General features: G+C 37.0%; 4 protein-coding genes across 5 annotated transcripts in view; all 4 read right to left on the bottom strand.

Annotated features, from left to right (window-relative positions):
- Positions 1-4,563: 4,563 nt before the first annotated feature.
- LOC132166493 (F-box protein CPR1-like) lies at positions 4,564-6,138 on the bottom strand. Its single transcript, XM_059577315.1, has 2 exons — positions 4,871-6,138; positions 4,564-4,780 (listed from the first exon to the last, which is right to left on the bottom strand). Exons 1-2 carry the CDS (start codon positions 6,101-6,103, stop codon positions 4,772-4,774), a joined length of 1,242 nt encoding a protein of 413 aa, XP_059433298.1. The 5' UTR covers positions 6,104-6,138; the 3' UTR covers positions 4,564-4,771.
- Positions 6,139-10,980: 4,842 nt separating this feature from the next.
- LOC132166546 (F-box protein CPR1-like) lies at positions 10,981-12,558 on the bottom strand. The gene is made up of 2 exons (XM_059577381.1): positions 11,275-12,558; positions 10,981-11,154 (listed from the first exon to the last, which is right to left on the bottom strand). The coding sequence occupies exons 1-2, from the start codon at positions 11,962-11,964 to the stop codon at positions 11,143-11,145; spliced, it is 702 nt and encodes a 233-aa protein (XP_059433364.1). The 5' UTR covers positions 11,965-12,558; the 3' UTR covers positions 10,981-11,142.
- A 3,163-nt stretch (positions 12,559-15,721) lies between these two features.
- LOC132166518 (F-box protein CPR1-like) lies at positions 15,722-19,757 on the bottom strand. Of its 2 annotated transcripts, none has more exons than XM_059577347.1 (3): positions 19,573-19,757; positions 18,017-19,316; positions 15,722-15,912 (listed from the first exon to the last, which is right to left on the bottom strand). In XM_059577347.1, exons 2-3 carry the CDS (start codon positions 19,250-19,252, stop codon positions 15,850-15,852), a joined length of 1,299 nt encoding a protein of 432 aa, XP_059433330.1. In that variant the 5' UTR covers positions 19,253-19,316; positions 19,573-19,757; the 3' UTR covers positions 15,722-15,849. The 2 variants fall into 2 exon arrangements, with proteins under 2 accessions (XP_059433330.1, XP_059433331.1); XM_059577348.1 differs by having other exon boundaries at positions 15,722-15,929.
- A 1,303-nt stretch (positions 19,758-21,060) lies between these two features.
- The window catches only part of LOC132166622 (uncharacterized), a gene marked incomplete in the record, with an annotated part of 10,335 nt that continues 7,728 nt past the window's right edge, over positions 21,061-23,667 (bottom strand). The window contains 5 exon segments of the mRNA XM_059577471.1: positions 21,061-21,642; positions 21,848-22,128; positions 22,590-22,860; positions 23,462-23,499; positions 23,596-23,667. Coding sequence (XP_059433454.1) covers positions 21,201-21,642; positions 21,848-22,128; positions 22,590-22,860; positions 23,462-23,499; positions 23,596-23,667 — 1,104 coding nt within the window.

Here is a 23,667-nt window from a genome sequence, read left to right on the forward strand (position 1 = left end):
GTTACATTAATTACAATCAAAACCAATTCCTACCTGTAAAAATAAACTTATAATAAAAGATGTAACTTGCCTAGTTTGTCTAAAACATACTCTAAAACAACATTAATGTGGTCTCAAGAGGTAGAATAATCAGTTAGAAAACACGCTTCATGAAGCGGAGGTTATTAGTTCAAATCTATTATCTCCACTCCCTTTATGATTTCAAAAGCGCGATTTTTGAAATTGCAATTCCAAACCGATCTTAAACCTCATCCATCACACATCCACGTACGAGAGTCAAAAGAGCCTCCCGTCTCCTAGTTTGAATTTTTAAAATTTAAAATTAAAATTTGAAAAAAAAAAAAAAAAACGAGTGTGAACACAGATTTGAAATAGAATATTTCATTTCATATTCCAAAAGAATATCCAACAAAAAGAAGAAGAAGAAGCATCATCATAGCTAATAGAAATCCAGAAAGAGTTGGGTCCAACATGTGCTACTGTGGGTTGGACCACTCACTCTACAGCACGTTGCTCTTTGATACGACACAATTGGCTTTTGATTTCGATGTTTTACCGGCACTCTGACTCACCATATGCTCAGCAGCATTAATGCAGAAGTAAACAAAGTTCATTGTCGTACAAGGCGCCAAAGCACTCGTGTAAGTAAACAAAGTTCCATCGTCACACAAGACGACAACAACCCTCGCTGTCGCTTTGGCCCACTTGAATATGCATTGTTCCGGCATGTGTATCTCCTTCTCGTATCTAATCATCTCCTCCAAAGGTCTTCCACTTCACATCATTTTCTTTCACCCTTTTCCCCATTTTTTGGGGACCAAAAGCCCTGCATAATTATTAACAAAAGAATTACGTTAAAATACTCCCTAATACGTAAAGTATGGCCTATGTAACAGATGCGATTTAGCGTTAATTACATAATAAAGAACAAATCGAAGATGTTTAGAAGTTTATTTCAATTATAGTAAAAAGCTGGCCAGCTCATATCCTTTACTTCCCGTTGGATGGGTGAGCAGAAAACACACACAAGGAAAAAGTCATTCTCTCTCACATGTTAGTTTTAAGTGCTTGGCATTATTATACTAGGTACTAGGTTCCTCCACTTTTGAGGGAACTTTAACCTTCCAATTATATTTGAAGGATATTTTTATTTATTTTTTTTTTTTGGAACAAAAATATTCTTTAAATATAAGTAATTTGAGAGGATCTTAATTTATATTGAAAGAAAACAAACTAGATGACATCAAGCAATATATCAGTTATTAGTTAAGCAAAATTCATTGTCTGGGATTTTTTAAAAACATTAAAATTGCATATTGGCAGACTATGATACATTAATAAAATGTTGTAATAGATGAGTTAGGATCATAAGTGGTCCGAGCGTCGATTCGGGTCCACTTTTAATCCTTTAAGCCAACATTGTGCCTTATTAACCATTGGGTCAAAAGTATCAATTTCTTAACCCTAATTTGGGTTGAGATGTTACAATCATAATGCATTTCCTTATTCACATCACATGTCAGAAATCCTATTGCACGAGGTCTTGGAGATGCATATGTAAGTATATTATCTTTTTTGGGACTTTAGAGGGAGTTGCATATCTCCAAGAGTATGTTGAGGAGTTTGAGTTGGCCTAGCTAGGCTTTATATACTGGTGATATAAATATTTATCTTGGGGCCATTGAGGATCCCATTTATGACCCATGACCTCTTTTGTATTGTGATGTTTTTGTTGCAGTATGACTTGAATTGTTAAGTAAGCGAGGCCCATATATATATTTTTTTTTTTCACTCCTATTGAGTTTTGGAGGTGCAGTAGTAGCCACCTTTTGCTCTACCTATTCTAATTGGTTTTGGGGGCTAGATTTGCTTCTCTTACACCAGAACTCTTAATAAATCACTTAAATTTTTATGTCTTGTGTGATTGATTTATTTTTTATTTTGTTCTTTTATGCTTATTTGAGATCCTTAATTTTAATTCCGTGCATAACAGATTTACCTTAACTACTAGACTTGAGATTATTATTTTGGTAATCTAAACTTGTTATTTTATCTATGACCGTGACGACCGACAAGGGGGGAGAATCTGAGATGATGGGCTCGGATCAAAGGTCTTCCTTCTCCTTGTTTATGGGCTTGCCCAATGTGATGGCTGGTGACAAGGGACACAACTTTTGCCTAAAGATCTCTCTTAGAGGGCCTGTTTGAGATTGCGTCTGAGAGGCTTAAAAATGTTTTTAACACTCAAAAAGCCCGTGTGAATAAAAAAGTACTCGTTTAGTAAAAAAAATTAAAAGTGCTTTTAAGGATCCAAAATGCTTAAAAATAGTCAAAATGCACTTTTGACGAAAGCTTAAAAATAAAGTTTTTGTCCAAAAAAAAGTTTTTTGATTTAAAAACTCTATTTTTTAAATGCAACCCTAAACAGATTGTCGGGTGGAAGCTCCCCTCTTCAGCTTTACCAGAGAGATCATTTTTATTCTGAAGGAGCTTTTTTAAGCTCCTAAATGCAAAACGGAACGGCCCAAAGTCTAAATGGTAACGAACGCGCCAAAACAGTGGTTCTTCTTGCTGTTATTCCGGACGCGGTGAAGGGTACTTTAGTAAACAAAAGTTCACCACTTCAAAAGCTAGAAAACACCTCCACCGTCTTCCGTCGACATCTAAAGCACAAAAATCAACGACCGCGGTGCGATTTTAAGCTTTCAAAAACCCCCCCTTGGGTTTCTTCTTGCAACCACAACAAAATGGTAATCTCTTCTATCCCTCCCTATTTTCTGCATTGTTCTTGAGCTTGTAAATGATCATTTGTTGTATTTGTCTGCTGAAAGCAACGAAAGAAAACCAGAACAGTGCAGAACAAGAGATATATTGAACAAATTTGTTACTTTTTTTTTTCTTGATCATTTTCATGGAATTTATATGCAACGGAGTAAGAGGGAATGAAGTGCTCCTTTTCTGTGTGCGTGTGTTGATGAAATCAGAGCAAAGGAACAGGAAGCTTCAGGAAGAGGAGGAACAAGAGTCACACGATCTGCGTGCGGTGCGGCCGTCGCAGCTTTCACCTCCAGAAGAGTCGCTGAGCTTCATGTGGCTGCCCTTCCAGCCGTATCAGAAAATGTTACCTTATTGTTTGCTTCTCTTTCTTTTTTCTAGTGAAAACAAATTTGCATTAATTGAGCTATGAGAATGCGCGACTGTTGAAACGTTTTGGTTTTTTTGGATTTATTAGACAATTGGAATAAGAAGGCGATCCAGAGGAAGACTACTGGTACCGGTAGAATGAGGTATTTGCGTTACGTTGCGGTCCGCTTCAAGACCAACTTCAGAGAAAGTAATGCAATATATATGCGCATTAATTGCTACTTGTTGGAATTTAGGTTAAATTCTATATTTGCAGTGATTGTTGTGTTGTTTAATAGGAAAATCTTTTATTGTTTAATAGGAAGAAAGAGCTTTGACCTCCTCGTCTTAGGTTGTCAGAAGATGTTGTACGTGTTGGTAGTTTGTTTTAAACTATTAGTTTTAGTTGTACTGGAATCTGGTTATGGTTGTGGTGTTTGCTTTAGCAAGAGTGGCACTTTTGTAAGCCTACTACTCCCCAATGTAGAATCGACTCAATCAACCGAAACTCTACTACGACTTCTTTTGGAAGTAGAAGCTATCCCAACGAGTTGAATATATAGTTGGTGAACACAATGAAAAACGAGAAGTCATGAAATTCCACGCTTTAACATTGATGTCATGGTCGGGTGTTTCTATACCCCATGGGAAAATGAAATGCATAAAGAATTGATCAAAGATTGCTTATTTCATTGATAAAATTTGAGAAGAAGAACAGGCTTACATATTGCAATTGCTTCTGCTACAAATGCAGCATGGGTGGCAAGTTTGAAGGTATAAAATTTTTGTTGTTGGTTGACCAAACCGAATCGAAATATGCATAACCAAACTGAACCGCCAAATTTGACACGAATTAAGACTTTGACTAATATACTTTGTGGGGGTGATGTTTTGTTAAAAGTAGTTGGTAAGTTTTTTTGCATCTTATGTTCAATAAGTTATTTTAACCACAAAAACAAAAAAATAAAAAACAATTTGAATCTCCCAAATAACTAATTTTTGGCCCATTTAAAAATAGCATTGGGTCAATTAAAAAAGCACACAATAAACCGATTACCCAACTGAAATTAACAAAAAAATTCGAAAAAATTTGTTATCGAAATGAAATCTACAAATTAACCGACAATTTCAGTTAACAATTTCAGTTAACCAGCTGATAATGACTGTACCAAACTGAACCCACTAACAGTTAACACTACAACAGTTGCTATCAGTTATGACACAAACACGTGTTCTGATGTTTTCTTCCCATTCTCCCTTCCCCTTAAATTGCTTAGAAGAAGAAAAAGAAGAACAATCTATCTTTATCAGAAGTCACCACATGCTTATGATACTACCGCATAACTTTTAGCAGTTTCTTCTTTCCAAATGTCTAATACCCACCTCATAATACTAACATCCATTACCAGTAGCATCAATTGAGTAAAATCCAGAAGTAAATATATTAACAATAGAAACTAAACTTAACTTTAACTAATCGTAAATCTCATAAAGTATTAATACGGTAGATTCCACAAAAACATGAGATTTCCATTGCATAATCAAAAAGTGAATCCAGAGTAAGCAGCTCGAGGCTAGTAGAAGGGAAAGAAATCCAAAATACCCTTTCATGCTCTTGATCTGTAACATCATTTCTTCTACCAATGGATTACCATGCCTGGCAGAAACATAGACCAACATGAGTTGGGGATTAAACCTCGTGTAGGAAAAGTAAAAAAAAAAAAAAAAAAAATCAGTGCATTTTTACCTCATTGTCTGGTTCCCTTTCTTCCAAGTCGACATCAATAACACTATCACCATCGAGAAGAACAAGGCTTCCCACACAAGTCGCCGTCCGAGACATATCCGGCATACCCACAATCTCAACCTTGCTGCATATCTTCTCTTTTATGTCATACCAAAAGAGATTGTCAAAGTCCGGGTGCATCAGAAGCTTCTCACCGTTCTTCGAAAACACTAAAGGCTTACAGTACTCAAACGCCCATGGCACTGCCTCCCGCAAAATAGTATAGAGCCGAGTCCAGGAGCTCTCTACCCCATACTTGTTCATCACCCAAACACTCATATTGCCAGACTCCAGATATTCATTCCCGCAAACACAGAGATATCCTCCCAACACCTCCATATCGGGCTTTGAAAAATCAGAAACATTCTTAAACGGGGTCTTATACGTCTGGAATTTTTCTGTAGCAAGATCCAAAGCAATAAGCATTTCCAGAGACCTGCGCTTTTTGGAAACAGCCAACCAATGCAGAGCACCGTTCAAGAAAGCAGGCTTGGAAGCAATCGATGAATCCTTTTTAGGCCATTTATCTCTGACACTCTTCCAAGAATGCGATCTCAGACTATATACCTTGACTTCAAATACAGACTCACGCCAATTAGAAAATTTCGAGACCTTAACCACCTTATAGTCGTCGTTAACTGGATCGTGCCCAAATGCTAACTCCGACCACATAGCCGGAGAGTTCCAGACAGAATAAGAGCCATCTTTCTCGAAACCTGAAGGGACATTGATAGGCTCAAAAGGTAATTTCTTATGCTTTCTTATTAACGGGTTCCAAATCGTAATCTCACTCTCCATGTTGTAGAGGCAAACCAGGCCGTTGCAAGAGTACACGAGTGTGCCTTTTGCTCTTTTGTGGCGCAGTGGCTGGTAGATTCGCACGGCTCTATCGAACCGACCATCGTCGTGAAAGCGTACCGAGTAGTAGTCCGGTGGGCGACGGTTCTTGTCCTCAAATTTCAGAAACAAGGGATCCGCATTGTGAAGGCGCTTGCAGTCCTCGACAATGAGCGTGCGTTCCCTGTTGGTCTCGATGGAGCGCTTGAGATGCTTCCTTATGAAATCCGGATTTTTTATCATGGCATACCATAACTTGGAGACGCACAAAAAACGCACGAGACTCTTGACGGGTAATTCTGCAAGTATTTCCGCTATAAACTCGGGCGGTAAAGTCGACGTCGACGGAGCAGCCATCAGATATTCAGATGAAAAAGAAGAAGAAGGCGACGATTTATTCAAATAGGTGGAGGGAAAGAAGACAAAATTGAACTAAAAAGTGTGAATGGTTCAGCTTCCCAGTTGGCAGTGTATAGTCAAATCAGTGGGCATTTCCCTATCGCCAGTGTGGGATCAAATCAGTAACTTCTTGTCCTCTTGTTTAGGCTAGACTTCACATTTGGGTAGGCTCATCAACGTCTTCCACATGGGTGGGCTAGCTGTCTTGACTAGTGATGCGAGTCCATGTCCCAATCTTTAACTGAACAGTTCAATTCTTCAAATATCTTCCAGAGAAACTACATTTAGAAAAATAAATTATTTTATTTTTCAGCTTATAAGAGCATATTTTTGCAGCCTCACTCAAATTATTTTTTGGTTATTTTTGTACGAAAATTTAATAAAAGTGATTAAAATTTTTTATTTTCAGTCTCACCATTTTAACTCAAAATAAAAAGCGAGTTTACAGTGCAAATGAATTAAAAAAATATAACTTTTCTTTCTCCTTTCATATTCTTTGAAAAGATAAAAATATATATATAAATAACTCTTTTTTTAAAAATAATATTTAAATAACATAATGAAAATTGATAGTTAAAATAGTGAAGTTGTAAGTGTTCTTTAAAAAAGTGGATAGTTAAAAGAGAAAAATGTACTTTTAATTATTTTGGTGAGTAAAATTTGCTAACGCAGTTAGGAATACTCGGCAAATAGCAACTAGAGTAAAAGATCAATTGAAATAAGAGCACTATTTTTAGTCTCACCAAAATCATATTGTTTATTTTGGAGAGCTAATTTGGTAAAAAAACACTTTGAAAACTTCCTTTTTTGGCCTCACAATTTGACCCCAAAAGAAGGGTGATGCTAAACTGCACACCCAGCAAATTTTTATTTTTATTTTTTTAAATTAAAATATTAAAAAAAAAAAAAAAAAAATTGTTGGGTGTGCGCCAATATGTTGTGAATCATTACTCTCAAAAGAATAGTGAGTGAACAGTAAAAAATACTATTCACCCACTAAATGAATAAAAAAATAATTTTTTTTTTCTCCTCCTTTAATTGTTAAAGAAATAATAAATAAATTTTTAAAAATAAATATTTAAATAAAATAGTAAAAATTAATTATTAAAATAGTGAGTTCGTTGGAATACTTAAAAAAAAAAAAAAAGTAGTTAAAATAAAAAAAATATATATTTTTAATTATTTTGGTGTGGCGGCTACTCTGAAAATATCAATTGCTGGAGCAATATTTGAGCTCAAATTTTTTACTTCAATACATATTAATCATCACTTGTCACCTTATTCAATTTGGATTCATTTCGGAATTGTTGGCCAAAGTGGGCTGCCTCTGTCTTGAGTGATGATGCGAGTCCATTGCCCAATATATGCATGAACTTTTGCCTTGAAAGTTCTTATGACCTCAAGTAGTAGGCTTGTTGCTTTTGTCTATTTCAAAAACCGCTTCTTCTTTTTTTTTTTTTTTTTTTTTTGGCTCATTTCCCAATTAAAATCTTCAGAGAAAGAACATTAGAAATAAACATATTATTTTTAAGGTTATAATAGCAACTAGAGATTTTCTTTACATTTCATTATATAAGTTCGGGTCTAATTTGAGGCATAAAAACTCATCTCGTAATCAGGTCAGCTTAGGGAAATGAAATTCACGCAGGATCAGTTACTGCATATCTTTGAGCATCTCAAAGAATAATAAATGGAATATTATGGTGCTTTTTTTTGTTTTCAAATGTAATAAGCTACCAATTTTTTCATTTAGCTGTAAACAATAAATAGGTTAATTAATTCTATTTACTATGCACCTATGCACTTTAAACTTTCTTTCTTTTTACTTCTCCTCCTCTTTCTTTCTCACATGATTTCTCACAACAAAATAATATTAAAGAAAGTTAAATACTAAATACCCATGGTGTTTAGTTGTTTATTTTTTTTCTTGTTTAATTTTATCACGATGTCCCTGTGGATTTTATCATAATAAACTACCATGATTGTTGATCTTGACCGGAAGTTCACGTGGACCAATCAAATGTTGACACGTGACACCAACTTATTCTTATTTTTTTAAAAATTAAATTTAAAAAAAAAAAAAAAAAAAAATTGGGGGTGGCCGAAACCACCCCAGTGAGTACTAGGGGTGGCCAACCCCATGGAGCCTGGGGCCACCCCCAATTTTTTTAAAAAATATATATTTTTTTAATTAAAAAAAAATTAAGTAGATGTCACGTGTTAACATTTGATGGTACACGTGAACTTTCGTTAAGTCAACTAATGGTCAACTGGCAGAATGACTAATTTGGTATATTATCAAAATCACAGGGACCTCTTATGATAAAAATAAAACCATAAGGGAGAAAAAATAAAACAACAAAATCCCAAAGAGTATTTAGTATTTAACCCTAAAAAAAAATAAAGTGTATAATAGAGGATCTGTTAGAATTGTATTAAAAAAAATAGAATTCAAATCCTCTCATATTTTCTAAAATATGAGAATCTCATGTTTTAAAAAATATGAAGAGATTTTAATCCTAAACAAAGAACAATCAAAGTAAAAAATTTGTAATTTTTCAATAGTTATTTTGCGTAATTCTGAGAGAGTTAGCTCTAATATCCTGATATAAAGCTTATTTGACAAGTGGCGTTCAGATTGTTTTACATCTATGGGACAAACCCACGCTACTCTCCACTGACAAAATTATCCCAATTTATATTCATACTGGATAAAGGCAAACATTCAAACTAGGTATACAGTTTGAATTTGGATCAGAAATATATATATATATATATATATATATATATATATATATATATATAAGTGAATTATAAGTTAATTCGTTCAATCAAACAGGATTAGGTTACGTCGAGATATGAATATAAAATTATATAAATCAATTATAATTCAACAAATTTAATTAAACGAGTCGAACCTCTAAACTCTAATATGCAAATTTCATATTAGGCTCATGTCAAGTTTCGGAGTCATGTCAATTTTATATTTTGTGTTGAGTTTAGATCATATTAAAGAATAAACCTCGGTCCGGCTGCAAAAGGTATATTTTGTAGCACCCAATAAAAGAGGGACACCTCACATAAAGGGGAAAAAATGCAAAAAAAAAACCCTACACCTCATTGCACCTCATTTTCAGCTAAAGAAGAAAGAAAGAGAGAAAGAAGAAGGCCGTGAGTTTGCAAAAAGAAGAAGACCCCTGGATCTGGCCAGCCACCGAGACCCATGGCTGGGTCTCGCCGGCCATGGATTTGCTGAAATGTTGGCCGCATGGGTCTTACTCCGGTGGGTGTTTTTTCTGATGGGTCTTGCTCCGGTGTGGGTTTGGTTTTTTGGTTTTTTTTTTTGTTTTTCACATGGCTCCAGCGCCATGAGTGATAACATGACTCCGTTTTAAGGTGATAAAATCCCAAAAAAGGGTTAACCTTTCTCTCTAGGTTTTAGTTTTCAATCCAAAATTGAATTTTGAGGCATTAGAATCGATTTTTGAAGCATTAGAAACGAGTTTTGAGACATTAGAATCAATTTTTGAAGCATTATAATCGATTTTTGAGGCTGAGTTTGGCAAAAAAGTCGCCGAAGAGGTGACCCATGGCTGGGTCACAGCTAGACCCAATCGTGGGTCACAGCAGACCCAACTGCTAGGTCACGCCTGACCCAGCCGTGGGTCATGTTTGACGCAGCAGCTAGGTCTGCCGCGACCCAGCCGTGGGTCACGCCAAACCACGGTTGGGTCTGCCGTCGCCAGTGGGTTAGCTGGTGGTTTCATTGTCGCCGGGGCAGGTGATTCGGTTCTTTGTTTTTTATTATCTAGTGTTTTGATTTTATTTTGTCAAAATAAATTTGGTGATGTGTCACCTTGTGGTTGGATGCTACAAAAGACCCATTTTGCAGCATGACCGCATAGTAAGAATTCCCATGTTAAAATCTGAATATCAATTTATAAATGTCAATTTTAATCAAATTCATTTAATTAAACGGGACAAATTATTTTAACCTTTTAACTTACCACCTTTTGTATTGAATTTATGATAGAATTTGGTATGGAAAAAACAAGAAGACTATTTAACCAGTTTTATTTAATGCTATAGTGACTGCGTGTAGCCAAAAACGCCGATTTAAAGGAGACAAACGGGACAGAGTCTGAAAGACCTCCCAATGAAATAAAAGCTTTTCACGATTTAACTTGCATGAGAGCTGAGAAGCCAGAGGGAGAGAGAAATCAGCGGTGGCAGATGAAATAAAAAAAGAAATGCAAATGGGTTATGTTTTCCACTGTGAACCTGTTTCAGTCAATAACCCATCTTCAAGTTTTCAGTGTCCTTGTCGAGTGGAAAATCTCTCCCACTCTCTGTTTAGACTTCATCTTTCATGTTCAACTAATCTTCACCAAACGCTTGTATGGTACTTTTAGCCGTTCCTTTTTTCCAAATGTCCAATACCCACCTCAACCAGGACCATGCATCGAGTAAAATTCAGAACTAAATAAATATAGATTTTTTTCTTCTTAAATTTTAAGAGTTTTTTAATTTGAACTTCAAAATTTAAAAATTGACAATATATTCTCATAATATTTTAAAATTTTTTAATTTAAACCTTTCGTTACTAATTTTCGTTAAATTAAACGAAAATTTATGAAATTACATAATTACCCTCTTACTTTTTTTAAAAAAATTTCATCCAATTTAACGAAAATTAATAATAGAAAGTTTAAATTAAAAATTTTTGAAACATTAAGAAGGTACATTGCCAATTTTTAAATTTTAAAATTTAAATTACAAAACCCTTAAAATTTTAAGAGAGTAAAATAAATTTTTCCCATAAATATATTATAGAAACTAAACTTTAATCGTAAATCCCATAAAGTATTAACATGAGATTTCCATTACATACCAAAATGTGAAAACAGAGTAGCTCGAGAAATCCAAAACACCCTTCCAGCTCTTCATTTATAAAGTCCATTTCTTCAACCAACAGATTGAAAGACCTCCCAATGGATTTACCACCATAACTGGCAGAAACATAGACCAACAAAAGTTAGAATCTCACTACCACATATGATATTGAGACACAAATGACAAATCCAAGCAAACAAAAACAAAAGCTACCAAAAATTTCCACCATTTTTTACCTCATAGAGTAGTCCCCCTTCTTCTAAGTCGACATCAAGCACACTATCACCATCGAGTAGAACAAGGCTTCCCACACAAGTCGCCGTCCGAAACATTTCCGGCATACCCACAATCTCAACCTCGCTGCTTGTCTCCTCTTCTATGTCATACCAAAAGAGATTGTCGAAGTCCTGCTGCATCAAAACCTTCTCGCCATTCTTCGAAAATGCTAAAGGCTTACAGTTGTGATGTGCCTCCAGCCTAATAGTATAGAGCCGAGTCCAGGAGCTCGCCAACCCATACTCCTTCATCACCCAAACAGTGATAGACTCCATAAATTCGTTTACGCAAACACATAGACAGCCTCCCAGGACCTCCAAATCGGGCACTGATAAAAAACTGACCAACTTAAACGGAGTCTTATACATCCAGAACTTTTCGGTGGCAAGATCCAAAGCAATAAGTATCTTCAGAGACCTGTGGCATTTAGTAGCCAACCAATGCACAGCACCGTTCAAGAAAGCAGGCTTGGAAGCAATCGGTGAATCGTTTTTAGGCCATTTATGTTCGACCCTCTTCCAAGAATTCGTTCTCAGGCTATATATCTTGACTTCAAAAACCCGCTCATGCCAATTACGCAATTCCGACACCCTCACCACCTTGTAGTCGTCGTTAACTGGATCGTGCCCAAATGCAAATTTCGACCACATAGCGGGAGAGTTCCAGATAGAATAATGAGAGACTTCTTTCTTGAAACCTGAAGGAATATCGATCGGCTCAAAAGGTAATTCCTTATACTTTCTTATTAATGGGTTCCAAATAACAATCTGAGTCTCCCAGTTGTAGAGACAAACCAGGCCGTTGCAAAATTACGCGATTGTGCCTTTTGCTCGCATATGGCGCAGTGGCTGGTACATTCGCACGGCTCTACCGAACCGACCATCGTCGTGAAAGCGTATCGAGTAGAAATACGGTGGTCGACGATTGTTGTACTCAAATTTTTTAAACCAGGGATCCGTTCTCCGAAGGTTCTCGCAGTCCTGGACAATGAGCGTGCGTTCCCTGTTGGTCTCGATGGAGCGCTTGAGATGCTTCTTTATGAAATATGGGTCGTTAATCAGGGCGTTGAATGACTTCGAAACGCACATAAAGCGTATGAGACTCTTGACGGGTAACTCGGTAAGTATTTCCGCTATAAACTCAGGCGGGAGAGTGGACATCGACGGAGGTGCCATCAGATGTCAAAGAAGAAGACTCTCTCGATGACTGTCTTAGACACGTGACTTGAAATCAAGTTTGGAGTGAGTTCCATTGTCTCTTATTCCTTTCAAATGTTGGAGACTCCTTTTACGAGTAGTATTTGGAAATCCTTTTGGAAGTTGGACTTGGTTTTCGAGGAGAAAATCTACTTGTAAGAAGATTTTTTAACCGATTTAGTGCCCTTATATAAAGGAACAGTCCTTAAGTTTTTTTTGTTTTTTAAGCGTGCCAAAAACGTGAACCACCAAAAGAGGGGAGAAAACGTAAATGTAGAAGACACAACGTCGGAGAGAATTTGGAAGGGATTAAAGTATGCAAGGACAGTAAGGGTATTTTTCTTCTCGATGATTTTTGAGAAGTCAAAAATAAATGATTAAAAAAAAAAGGTGCTGTAAAGTGAAAAAAAAAATAATAATAATCGTCATCTGTTTCAGTAAAAAAAGAGTTTATACATTTATCTTTTGTATTATATTTTAAAAATTTGTGTGATAATGTAATTTGAAAGTATTAGAGTTTTAAAATCTGAGTATCGAACCACTTAAATCTTTGTAAGGTATATAATTGCTTATTTTTGTTATTCTCAATTTTTTTTAATTTTTTGCATCTCATCTCATGAATCTTGAAAAATAAAATTAATTTCCTAACTGACTGTGAGTAAGATGGCTGTAGGGAAAGAAGACATAATTAAACTAAGAAGAGTTCGTAGGTCTGCTTTCCAATTGGCAGTGTATAGTCAAATCAGCAGGCATTTCCCAGAAACCAGTGTGTAGTCAAATCAATTACATCGCATCCCATTTGCCACCTTTTATAGAGCTGTTACTGATGGTGACAAGGTGGTGAAGGATAGAGATGGGTTTCTTTGCCTTTTGGGCTGGACATTCACCCTTTAACTTGGGTATGTTTTGGAAATGTTGGACGAGGTGGACTGGCTGTCTTGAGTGAACTGTTCAGCAAATATCTTCTAGAAACTAACTTCCATAATCTTCTAGAGAAAGAATATTTAGAAAAATTAATTATTTTATTTTTAAGGTTATAAATTATAATAATAGCAACAAGAGATTTTTTTTTTTAAATCATTTTATAAGTTCGATCTCTAATTTGGACACAAACTCAAACTGACTCCAACAAATGTAAGTTAGCCCCAAGAATAAACATAAAAATCAATAAACAAACCACACTCAAAATTGACAAAGGTTATCACACGGTATAACATTTCTTCTCCAACTCACTTTAAAAACAAATTCGCTTAATATCATGTTTGATTAGTATTTAGAGACATTATTTTATGCTATACTTCTCTTTGTATAGATGATTATGTGAATCTTTACTACGTCTAAAACACTAAAAACATATGAAACAAAGAGATGTTAAACTGTTTTGGTTAGCCTATAAAATATTTTATAGGTAGTTAAGTAGTGAAAGCATTCACACGGGGCTAGCTAAATAGCTAAAATAGTTTCCGGTACAGTGAATATATAGATTATCCAACGATCTTTTTCTGTGATCTTCTTCTATGCTCTTTCTTCTTTCTGCAAAGCAATAAGGGTTAAGAGAATTCACCGGGAGTGTTTTGGTGGATCCTCTCCCGATGCTTAAATCAACTCATTCTTGGTAGATTCAATTCAAGAAGTAAAAGATAAATCGCGCGTACCTTCCTGCTCCATGTGCAAGCCCGTTTATAGGTTAGGTTGCTTTGGGCTAAAGATGGTGGTAACAAGGCTAGAAATTCGGGAGTGAATGGCGACAACCAAATAAATGGCCTGATCTTGTGACTGTTACAAGCAAAACGGATCCTCCTTGGTGATTTAATGCATCTCTCGCAAATGATGCCCTGCATATCCTGAAGATTCATTTGATTATAACTGTTGACTCGGTTGTCAATTTTGTCCCGGGCCACCCTTCAGGCCTCTCGAATTCGAGAGGCAGGTGTATCCAACTATATTGCCCTGGGGCAGTGCCGACTCTTGAGAAAACTGGCCCTTCTATAGGTTATGGGCTTTTGATGATACCTGTATCTTCGAGCTATCATGAATCGGGTCCATGAATTTGGTCCGTATTCTATATGTGTAACAAAATTGAATTTTGAGGAAAAATGATTGATTATGTATTGAGTTCCTTGAGACATAATTTTATGCGGATTTTATCTTTTTAGTGATGTCTCTTCTCTTAGCTTATGTGGGATAATAGTTTATAGACCAATTGACTAATTTTCTTATGTAGGCCTTTTTTTTTTTTTTTGGTGACATGTTTGTTAATTTTCTTGTGACTGTATTATATAATCTTTATTGATATTAATCATTAAATTTTATGTTTTTTTTTTAATCTTTTCTTATAAATTAAGATATCAAATATGTTAATTAGTATCTAATCTATTAATATAATTAGTCGGCCCAAAAATGTTCAAAAATTTCATTCTTTCTAAAATTTCAAACGGTCCCCAAAGAAAAAATAGCCCGAAAGAATTTAACTAGCCCCAAACAAACTTGAATTAAGCCTATTTATTTTTCCACCCACCGCTCTGCCACTGACTTGGCGGTGGACAAAAACACCACCCAACAGAGGAAGTCGGTAGCATTTCCTACTCTTTCGGCAGAAGGCTATGTATGGAAGTACGGGTGGAAGAGTACTAGCGAGTATTTGGGCTCAAGGATCATTGACTTGTTTGATTTGTGTTAATATTGAATTTGTAGGAAGAAGTGGCCGCCCGAGAGACCATGGGCTAATGTAGAATCAACCGAAACTCTATGCCTACTTCTTTTGGAAGTAGAAGCTACTCTAGTGAGTTGAATATATAGTTGGTGAACACAATGAAAAAGGGGAAGGCATGAAATTCCACGCTTTAACATTGATGTCATGGTCGGGTGTTTCTATTTCCTATGGGAAAATGAAATGCATAAAGAATTGGTCAAAGATTGCTTATTTCATTGGTAAAATTTGAGAAGAAAAACAGGCTTCCATATTGCAATTGCTTCTGCTAAAAATGCAGCATGGGTGGCAAGTTTGAAGGTGGGGGACTGAACTCTATTCGAGCTTATACAAGTAATTTGACCTAATGAATAGTTACTTTTCTTAAGACTTCAAAGCTTGAAGAAAATGCAAGAAAGCTCTTGTTCTCCTTAAACAATCCATAGATGGTTGTTTTTATCAGAAAAGAGGGATGGACAAGCTGCAACGCTGCTGTACCAACACATTGATGTCCCAGTAAAATAATGTCAATCAAGAAGCATACTCTATTATTGGATTAATCAGAACTTAATTATCTGTAGCCTGATGTAACTCAAATCTCCTAGTTTTGTCCTCTTTTCTTCTTTCATATTTGGTAGTTTTCCAAGATTTCATATGTAATCAACCATTATCACATCACCTGTGCTTAGACATCCCAAAGCTTCAGATGCAACCTGCGAGTTCCAGTTAACTGCAATGTCAAACATGAGCTCCTAAAACCAAAGATCCATTTATGCAAACATTTATTAAAAGATGACCAGTGCCGTGGCCTTCTTTGTGTTCATCACCCTAGTTCTCTCGAACAATAAAGATTTGCCTTGATAGTCTAAACACTAGATAAATTTTCTTCAGCCAACCTCTCACACAGTCCCCACTTATTTGATTCAATCACTGGGCTTGAAAACTTGAGACACCAATTTCTAACCACTAGCATGCATAGAGTAAAATTCAGAACTAAATATATTAACAATAGAAACTAAACTTTCATTAGAACTTTAATCCTAGATCTCATAAAGTATTAATATAGTAGATTCCACAAAATGATGAGCTTTCCATTGCATAATCAAAATGTGAAAACAGAGTAGCTAGAGAAATCCAAAATACCCTTCCTGCTCTTGAATTATAACTCCATTTCTTGTACCAACAGATTTAAGACCCTCCAATGGATTACCATGCCAGAAACATACACCAACAAGAGTTACAAATTAAGCCTCGTATATGAAAATTAACAACACTACAAAACTTTTGGATTTTAATGACTCCCATATAATGACATTTTTGGCCCAAAGAACGTCATTATTAAGTTAGTAACGTTCAAATAGTGACTTTTTCAAAATGGTAAATAGTGCATAGACTAGAAAATAGGCTAATGTCGTTTGAACAGTAAAAACGGCATTATTTGCTGCAATTTTTAGCAAAACGGCACCTTTTAAAAGGTGCCGTTTGAACAGTGCACGACACCTTCTAAAAGGTGCCGTTTAGCACTATTCACCCGTAACACAGTATAAGGCGACATGTGAATAGTAACACATCATCTTCTAGAAAACTCGTGAGGTTCAGGGCCAGGCTGGCCAGGCGTGCATGTAGGGTGCACGTCCCCATGCGCCCTACATACAGCAGTGAAACAACTTCCTCCATGAAGGGGACATCGTTTCAAGTTTCAACCCCTCCATGAAGGGGGACGTCGTTTCAACTCAGTTCACTGTTTAAACGAACCATCAACTTCAAGAGGTGTCGATTTTTGCCCAAAATAACATTACATAATGTCCTTTTCTTTTAATGACCGCTTATTCACACGTCACAAAATCAGTGATTTTTTTTTCGTAGCGCTGCAATACTCTCACCGCCACATTCTAAGATATTGAGACAGAAATCTAAGCAAAAAAAAAAAAAAGAAGGGTTAAATACTAAATACTCCCCTGGGGTTTGGTAACTTTATTTTTACCTCCCTGGGATTTCATTTTTATCACAGGACCTCTGGGGGTTTTGATAAAGGATCAAGTTAGTCTATCCGTTAGTTGACCGTTAGGACTGACACGTGGACCAATCAGAGGATGACATGTGGCACATATTTAATTTTTTTTTAAATTAAAAAAAAATATTGGGGCCACCCCATCTGGCCGAAGCCACCCCCTTGAGCCCAAGGGGGTGGCCGAAACCACCCCCTGTAAAAACTGGGGCCACCCCCAAGGCTCCATAGGGGTGGCCCCTAGTGGGTACAGGGGGTGGTTTCGGCCACCCCTGGTGCCCAGGGGTCGGCCACCCCCATGGCCAAAGGGGGTGGCTTCAAATGGCCTCGGCCACCCCCAATTTTTTTTTTTAAATATGTGTCACGTGTCAACATCTGATTGATCCACGTGTCAGTCCTAACGGTCAACTAACGGATGGACTAACTTGGTCCTTTATCAAAACACCATGGGGGTTCTGTGATAAAAATGAAACTCCAGGGGGTAAAAATAAAGTTACCAAACCCCAGAAAAGTATTTGGTATTTAACCAAAAAAAAAAAACTAAAACTTAAAAGAGGTTTGATACGGAAACAACATAAACCCAATTCAAGGCCAATTTTTCTCCTACGTGTAAAAAAAATTGAATTTTAAACCAAACAAATTGTCTTTTTTTTTTCAAATTTTATGAATCTCAAAATCCTTTTTCAATTTTTTTTTTTTTTTTTAAATAACACGTAAGAGAGAAGTTGGTCAAAGTTGAATTTGTGTTGTGACCTTAACATTTTCCAACTAAAAAATATCACGGTCCACGGAAATCAGGACATTTTTACCTCGTCCTCTGGCTCCCCGTCTTCTATGTCGACATCAATCACACTATCACCATCGAGCAGAACAAGGCTTCCCACACAAGTCGCCGTCCGAAACATATCCGGCATACCCACAATCTCAAACTTGCTGCATGTGTCCTCTTTTATGTCATACCAAAAGAGCTTGTCAAAGTCCTGCTGCATCAGAATCTTCTTACCATTCTTCGCAAAAGCTAAAGGCTTACAGTAGCGAAACGGCCGAGGCACTGCCCCACACGGGCCACACACAATAGTATAGAGCAGAGTCCAGGAGCTCTCCACCCCATACTTCCTCATCACCCAAACAGTGATATTGTGAGGCTTCAGAGATTCAGTCATAAAAACACATAGATATCCCCCCAAGACCACCAAATCGGGCTCTGAAACACCAAAAACATACTTAAACGGGGTCCTATACTTCTGGAATTTTTCGGTAGCAAGATCCAAAGCAACGAGCATCTCCAGAGACCTGCGCATTTTAGCCAACCAATGCAGAGCACCGTTCAAGAAAGCAGGCTTGGAACCAATCACTGAACTCTTTATTGGCCATTTATCTTTGACCCTCCTCCAAGAATTCGCTCTCAGACTATATACCTTGACTTCAAATGACCGCAGACGCCCCTTACACAATTCCGAGACCTTCACCACCTTGTAGTCGTCGCTAACCGGATCGTGCCCAAATGCTAACTGTGACCACGTAGCCGGAGAGTTCCTGACAGAATAAGAGCCATCTTTCTCGAAACCTGAAGGGACATCGATAGGCTCAAAAGGTAAATTCTTATACTTTCTTATTAACGGATTCCAAATCGTAATCTCACTCTCCAAGTTGTAGAGGCAAACCAGACCGTTGCAAGAGTACACAACTGAGCCTTTTGCTCTTTCATGGCGCAGTGGCTGGAAGATTTGCACAGCTCTATCGAACCGACCATCTTCGTGAAAGCGTACCGAGTAGTAGTCCGGTGGGCGACGTTTCTTGTCCTCAAATTTCAGAAACAAGGGATCCGCATTGTGAAGGCGCTTGCAGTCCTCGACAATGAGCGTGCGTTCCCTGTTGGTCTCGATGGAGCGCTTGAGATGCTTCTTTATGAAATATGGATCGTTAATCAGGGCGTTGAATGACTTCGAAACGCACATAAAGCGTACGAGACTCTTGACGGGTAACTCGGTAAGTATTTCCGCGATAAAATCAGGCGGGAGAGTGGACATTGACGGAGGTGCCATCAGATTTGAAAGAAGAAGAAGCCTCTCTCACTGTGACTGCGAGTAAAATGGGCGGAGGGAATACCTGAGAATATTAACAAGAGAAAAGTAAAATTAATTCAAATAATAGAATCTACAGAAAATTACTATAACAAAACTGTATCTCACCCAGGCATTTTAACAAACATCTTAGCTACGAATACAGAACACAACCAGCCAAATAAAATTAGAGATCATATGACAAATCACGAAAGAAAAAGAGTTTTGATTATACCCAAAATTTTCATAAATCCACCCAAACTTAGAGGAACGAGAGGGAAAGAGATGAGCCGTGTGCGTACCTTTATTTTTTCTTGATTCTCCTCCTTTCTCTTATTTCACACTAATTTCTCTCTCTCTCTCTCCAGGTAGACCACGGCCCCCTTCAGGAACCTATTCGACGACGTGCTTGTCTCACCGTCGTCTGGGTCGGTGAAGCTGGGATTTTTTTTAGCTTAGCCTGAGGAAGGGGAGCGGCAGAAGATGGTTTTTTTGGGGTTTTGACTTTCGATATTTGAGTGCATTTTCCTTTTGTTTTAAAGTTTGAACGAGTTCCTCGAAAACACAAAAGACAGATGTCATGTTTTGCACCCTTTTAGGTAAAGAACAGTCAGGATCCGAATCCCTTTTTCTAGGGCTGTTGTTGATGGTGACAAAGGTGAGATGGGTTTCTTTGCCTTTTGGGCTGGACATTCAATTCATAAATTTGGGTAAGTTTTGGAATTGCTGGACAAGGTGGGCTGGCTGTCTTGAGTGAACTGTTCAGCAAATATGTTCTAGGGAAAAAATATTTAGAAAATTAATTATTTTATTTTTAAGGTTATAAATTATAATAATAGCAACTAGAGTCATTTTTAAAAAAAAAAAAAAAAAAAAAAAAAATCATTTTAAAAGTTCGATCTCTAATCTGGACGCACAAACTCAAACTGACTCCAACAAATGTAAGTCGGTCCCAAGCATAAACATAAAAATCAATAAACAAACCACCCTCAAAATTGACAAAAGCCCTCACGGTAATAACATTTCTTCTCCAAACCATTCTGAAAACAAATTTGCTTAATATCTGGGAAAAAAAAAATGTTTGATTATGTATTTAGTTTCTTGAGACATGAGTTTAAGCTATAATTTTCTTTTTGGGTAGTGGTAATGATTCTGTTGTACAGATAATGATGATGATGTGAATCTTTACTACGTCTTTAACACTAAAAACATTGAAGCAAAGAGATGTTAAAGAGCTTTTGGTTTGCCTATTTTATAGGTAGTTAAGGAATAAAGGTATTCACACCGGGCTATTTAGCTAACCATGTGGCAAAGTTTGGTAAAAAAAATCACTTGCATTCGACTCAATATTTTTGCCAAAAAATTATTAGTTCCTACTGAACAAATTTGATGAGCAGCACTCAACAATGCAAAACAATTCCTTTGTTTATTAGGTCGATTTTCTCTTCACTCATTCCCTTTAGTTCTTGGTAGCAATGGGGTATGGTAACAATGTGAGGACAATGAGGAGCAACACGAACCAAAAGAGGCTTCAGAACCAAACATACTCATTTTTTTTTGGTCCCTACTCGGATCATCGCCTCCAAGAAGCACCAGAACTCTGGAAAATGCCGCATCTGTGTAATTTCATTGCTTAGAAAGTGTGAGGGAAACTGATGGAGGAAAGTCGATGAAGTGCAACTGCTTTGGTTAAAATGGCCTTGAATGGACTTGCTTCAATGGAAAATAGAATGGACAATACATGGGGCTTCAATTAAGTTTTATCCACCTCCACTGTCCAATTAATAACGTCATCGAAATCAAGAATCATATTTAGTTCTTGGATTGTCCAAGCATTGTAATATAATTTAATCAGAGAAGTTTAAAATATTTACAAAGTGCATATATAAAGAATGTCTCATTATAAATGAACCCATATGTGTCACGATTATCACATCACCTGTGAACTATCAACATATTGAAAAACATCAGATGCAGCTTGTGAGATCCAGTCAACTGCAGTGCCGAAAAAGAGCTCCCAGAACCAAAGATCCAATGCCAGCACGGAGGAAAAGATGAGCAGTGCTAAAGTCTGGTAGCGGTTCAATGGCCAACCCAAGATTTTGGCCAGAGTCTTCAGAAATGGAAGGGAATTGCTATTTAGAATCCGGTTCGTTATTGACCAAGCTGTTATCCACTGCACACGGGAAGGGTATAGCTCAAACTCCTCTCTTAATCTTCTGCCCAAGTCCGGCATGTGGCCACCCCCATATAGTATGGCAATCCTATTATGGCCCTCATCAATTGCTCTTCTAAGTGCCTCTACCGCAGCTCTATTCCTTTCACCAATGATCACAGAACTCTCCTCTACATCTGCTGTCACCTGTGTGAACCTTCAAAAAGAACAAAAACAGTACCTTTTGTATCAGCCGGCCCCAACATCAAGAGGAATGCATCCAAAATTCTTTTGGGTAATCCGTGACAAAATAATTCAACACTCTTTAACTGTTGAATGCTAGTTGAGCATTAAAGCAAATGAAATTTAATCTAAGAGGAAAAACAGAGAGAAATGAAAGAGAGAACCTGGCAAATACTTACTCGGTTGCTAGTCTCTTTGCCAGGAAGACCTTCATTGCAGCACCAAGATCAAGCCTAGACAAGGCTTCTAGTTCTGGATATTCTGATGCCTGGCTTCCCGCATCACAAACAGATCCAATGATGAGCAGGCCGACAAGTGGCATAGGAAGCACCCGTGAAGCCCATAGCAGCTTGGATCTCCAAGGATCAAGGTCTTCTGGAATTGCAGGCTGTACCAAAGCTTTTGTTGATCTAAGAGTCATGTCTCTTGCAAAAGTGAAAAAGCTTTCACCTTTTTCAACCTAACAAGTAACGATAGGACAATTAGGCCTAGAAGTTGGGGGGTAGAGAGAAATACAGCGCTGAATCTTCAATTTTAAACCTCTTAAGGGGAAAACAAAAATCATAACTATATACAACTATACCTCTTAAAGGGAAAAGAAAAATCATAACTATATACAACTATATAGAAGGCCATCGCTGCAAGTTATTGGACAAGCACAACAGCAAGGAACATTCAGACAAACCCCATGCTGGACTGTGTAAGAGCAAAACAGATTGAAATGAAAGAAAACAACAGTGCAAATGCAATTGGAGACCAGCTTCTTTCCATACTTGAGAAGAGTACCACCCCACCTAGTAATAAAGCATCTCTAGACCACCTAGTTCACTGAAGAACAGAGTGAACTAACTCCAAGAAATTGTCAATCACTTCAACAACCTCCATAATAAGACCAATTTAAGAGGCGATAAAAGAACAGACCTGAAGTAATTTGAAGGTCTCATAGTCAAGATCTGCATGGTACCAATTCTCAGCTTGGTAATCAAGACAGTCTAATTGGAAATCAAGCGTAAGAACTCGAGCCATTTGTCGCTGGATACATCCAAGGATGTTAAAACCTCGTGAGCGTGCACCTTTAAGTCTTTTTGTGGCAGTCATGTTTCTTCTATTCTCCAAACTCTCTCTGCTAGCTACCATTTCATAGAGGACACAGTCATATGGTTCAAGTTCCTTTTGAAGGGTTTCAAAGTACCTGCACATTCAGATGAGAATCATTCAGAGTGGTATTATTTGGGAAAATATACTTTACTAAGTAAAAAATTAACAAAACAGTGGTTATCACAATTCAATGGACTTGCAACATAAATATCTCAGAAAAAGCTCAAACATAAAGCCACGAATATATCATCTTCCCTAAACCACCACAACAAAATATCTACAAAAACCCCTTCCTATTAACACAAAACTCATTAAGCTCAAAATTTTAATCATAAAGCTATATGGTGGAACATCAACCAATAAGTAAAGAAAACATGGTAAAATAATCAGTAGAGCCAAAATTATAAAGGCCAACCAAGGATATCAGTCTTAACTCTTAATCCAATTTGGCAAGAAACAAAAATGATGAACCGAAACTAATGAAACTCCACCTCCACCCTAACTTTTAGCCGGTTTTATTTCCAAATTTTCCATACCCATGTCATAATACCAACATCTACAGACAGTACAGCATACATTGCAATAAAATTCAACATATGCAATCCAAAACTACATATATTATCAATAAATGACAATCAAGCTACAAACTGAAAATTTATCACAAGTGTAACAGAAACTCTATGAAGTAGACATACTCTTTATCCGCAATGTGAATCGTCGAAACCAAATCAACCTACACCACCAAAACAACAAGAATCCTCCAATTAAACAACCCACATAAGAAACAGACACACCCACTTGAAGTGAATAAAAAAGACCCATCTTGTACCTGAAGAAAAGGCCGTAAAAGAGACCAAGGAAACCTCTTCCTGTATCTGACCACAGCAGTCTGCAACTCCGC

This window comes from Corylus avellana, chromosome ca11 (genome assembly GCF_901000735.1).
Source record: "Corylus avellana chromosome ca11, CavTom2PMs-1.0".
NCBI classification, from domain to species: Eukaryota; Viridiplantae; Streptophyta; class Magnoliopsida; order Fagales; family Betulaceae; genus Corylus; species Corylus avellana.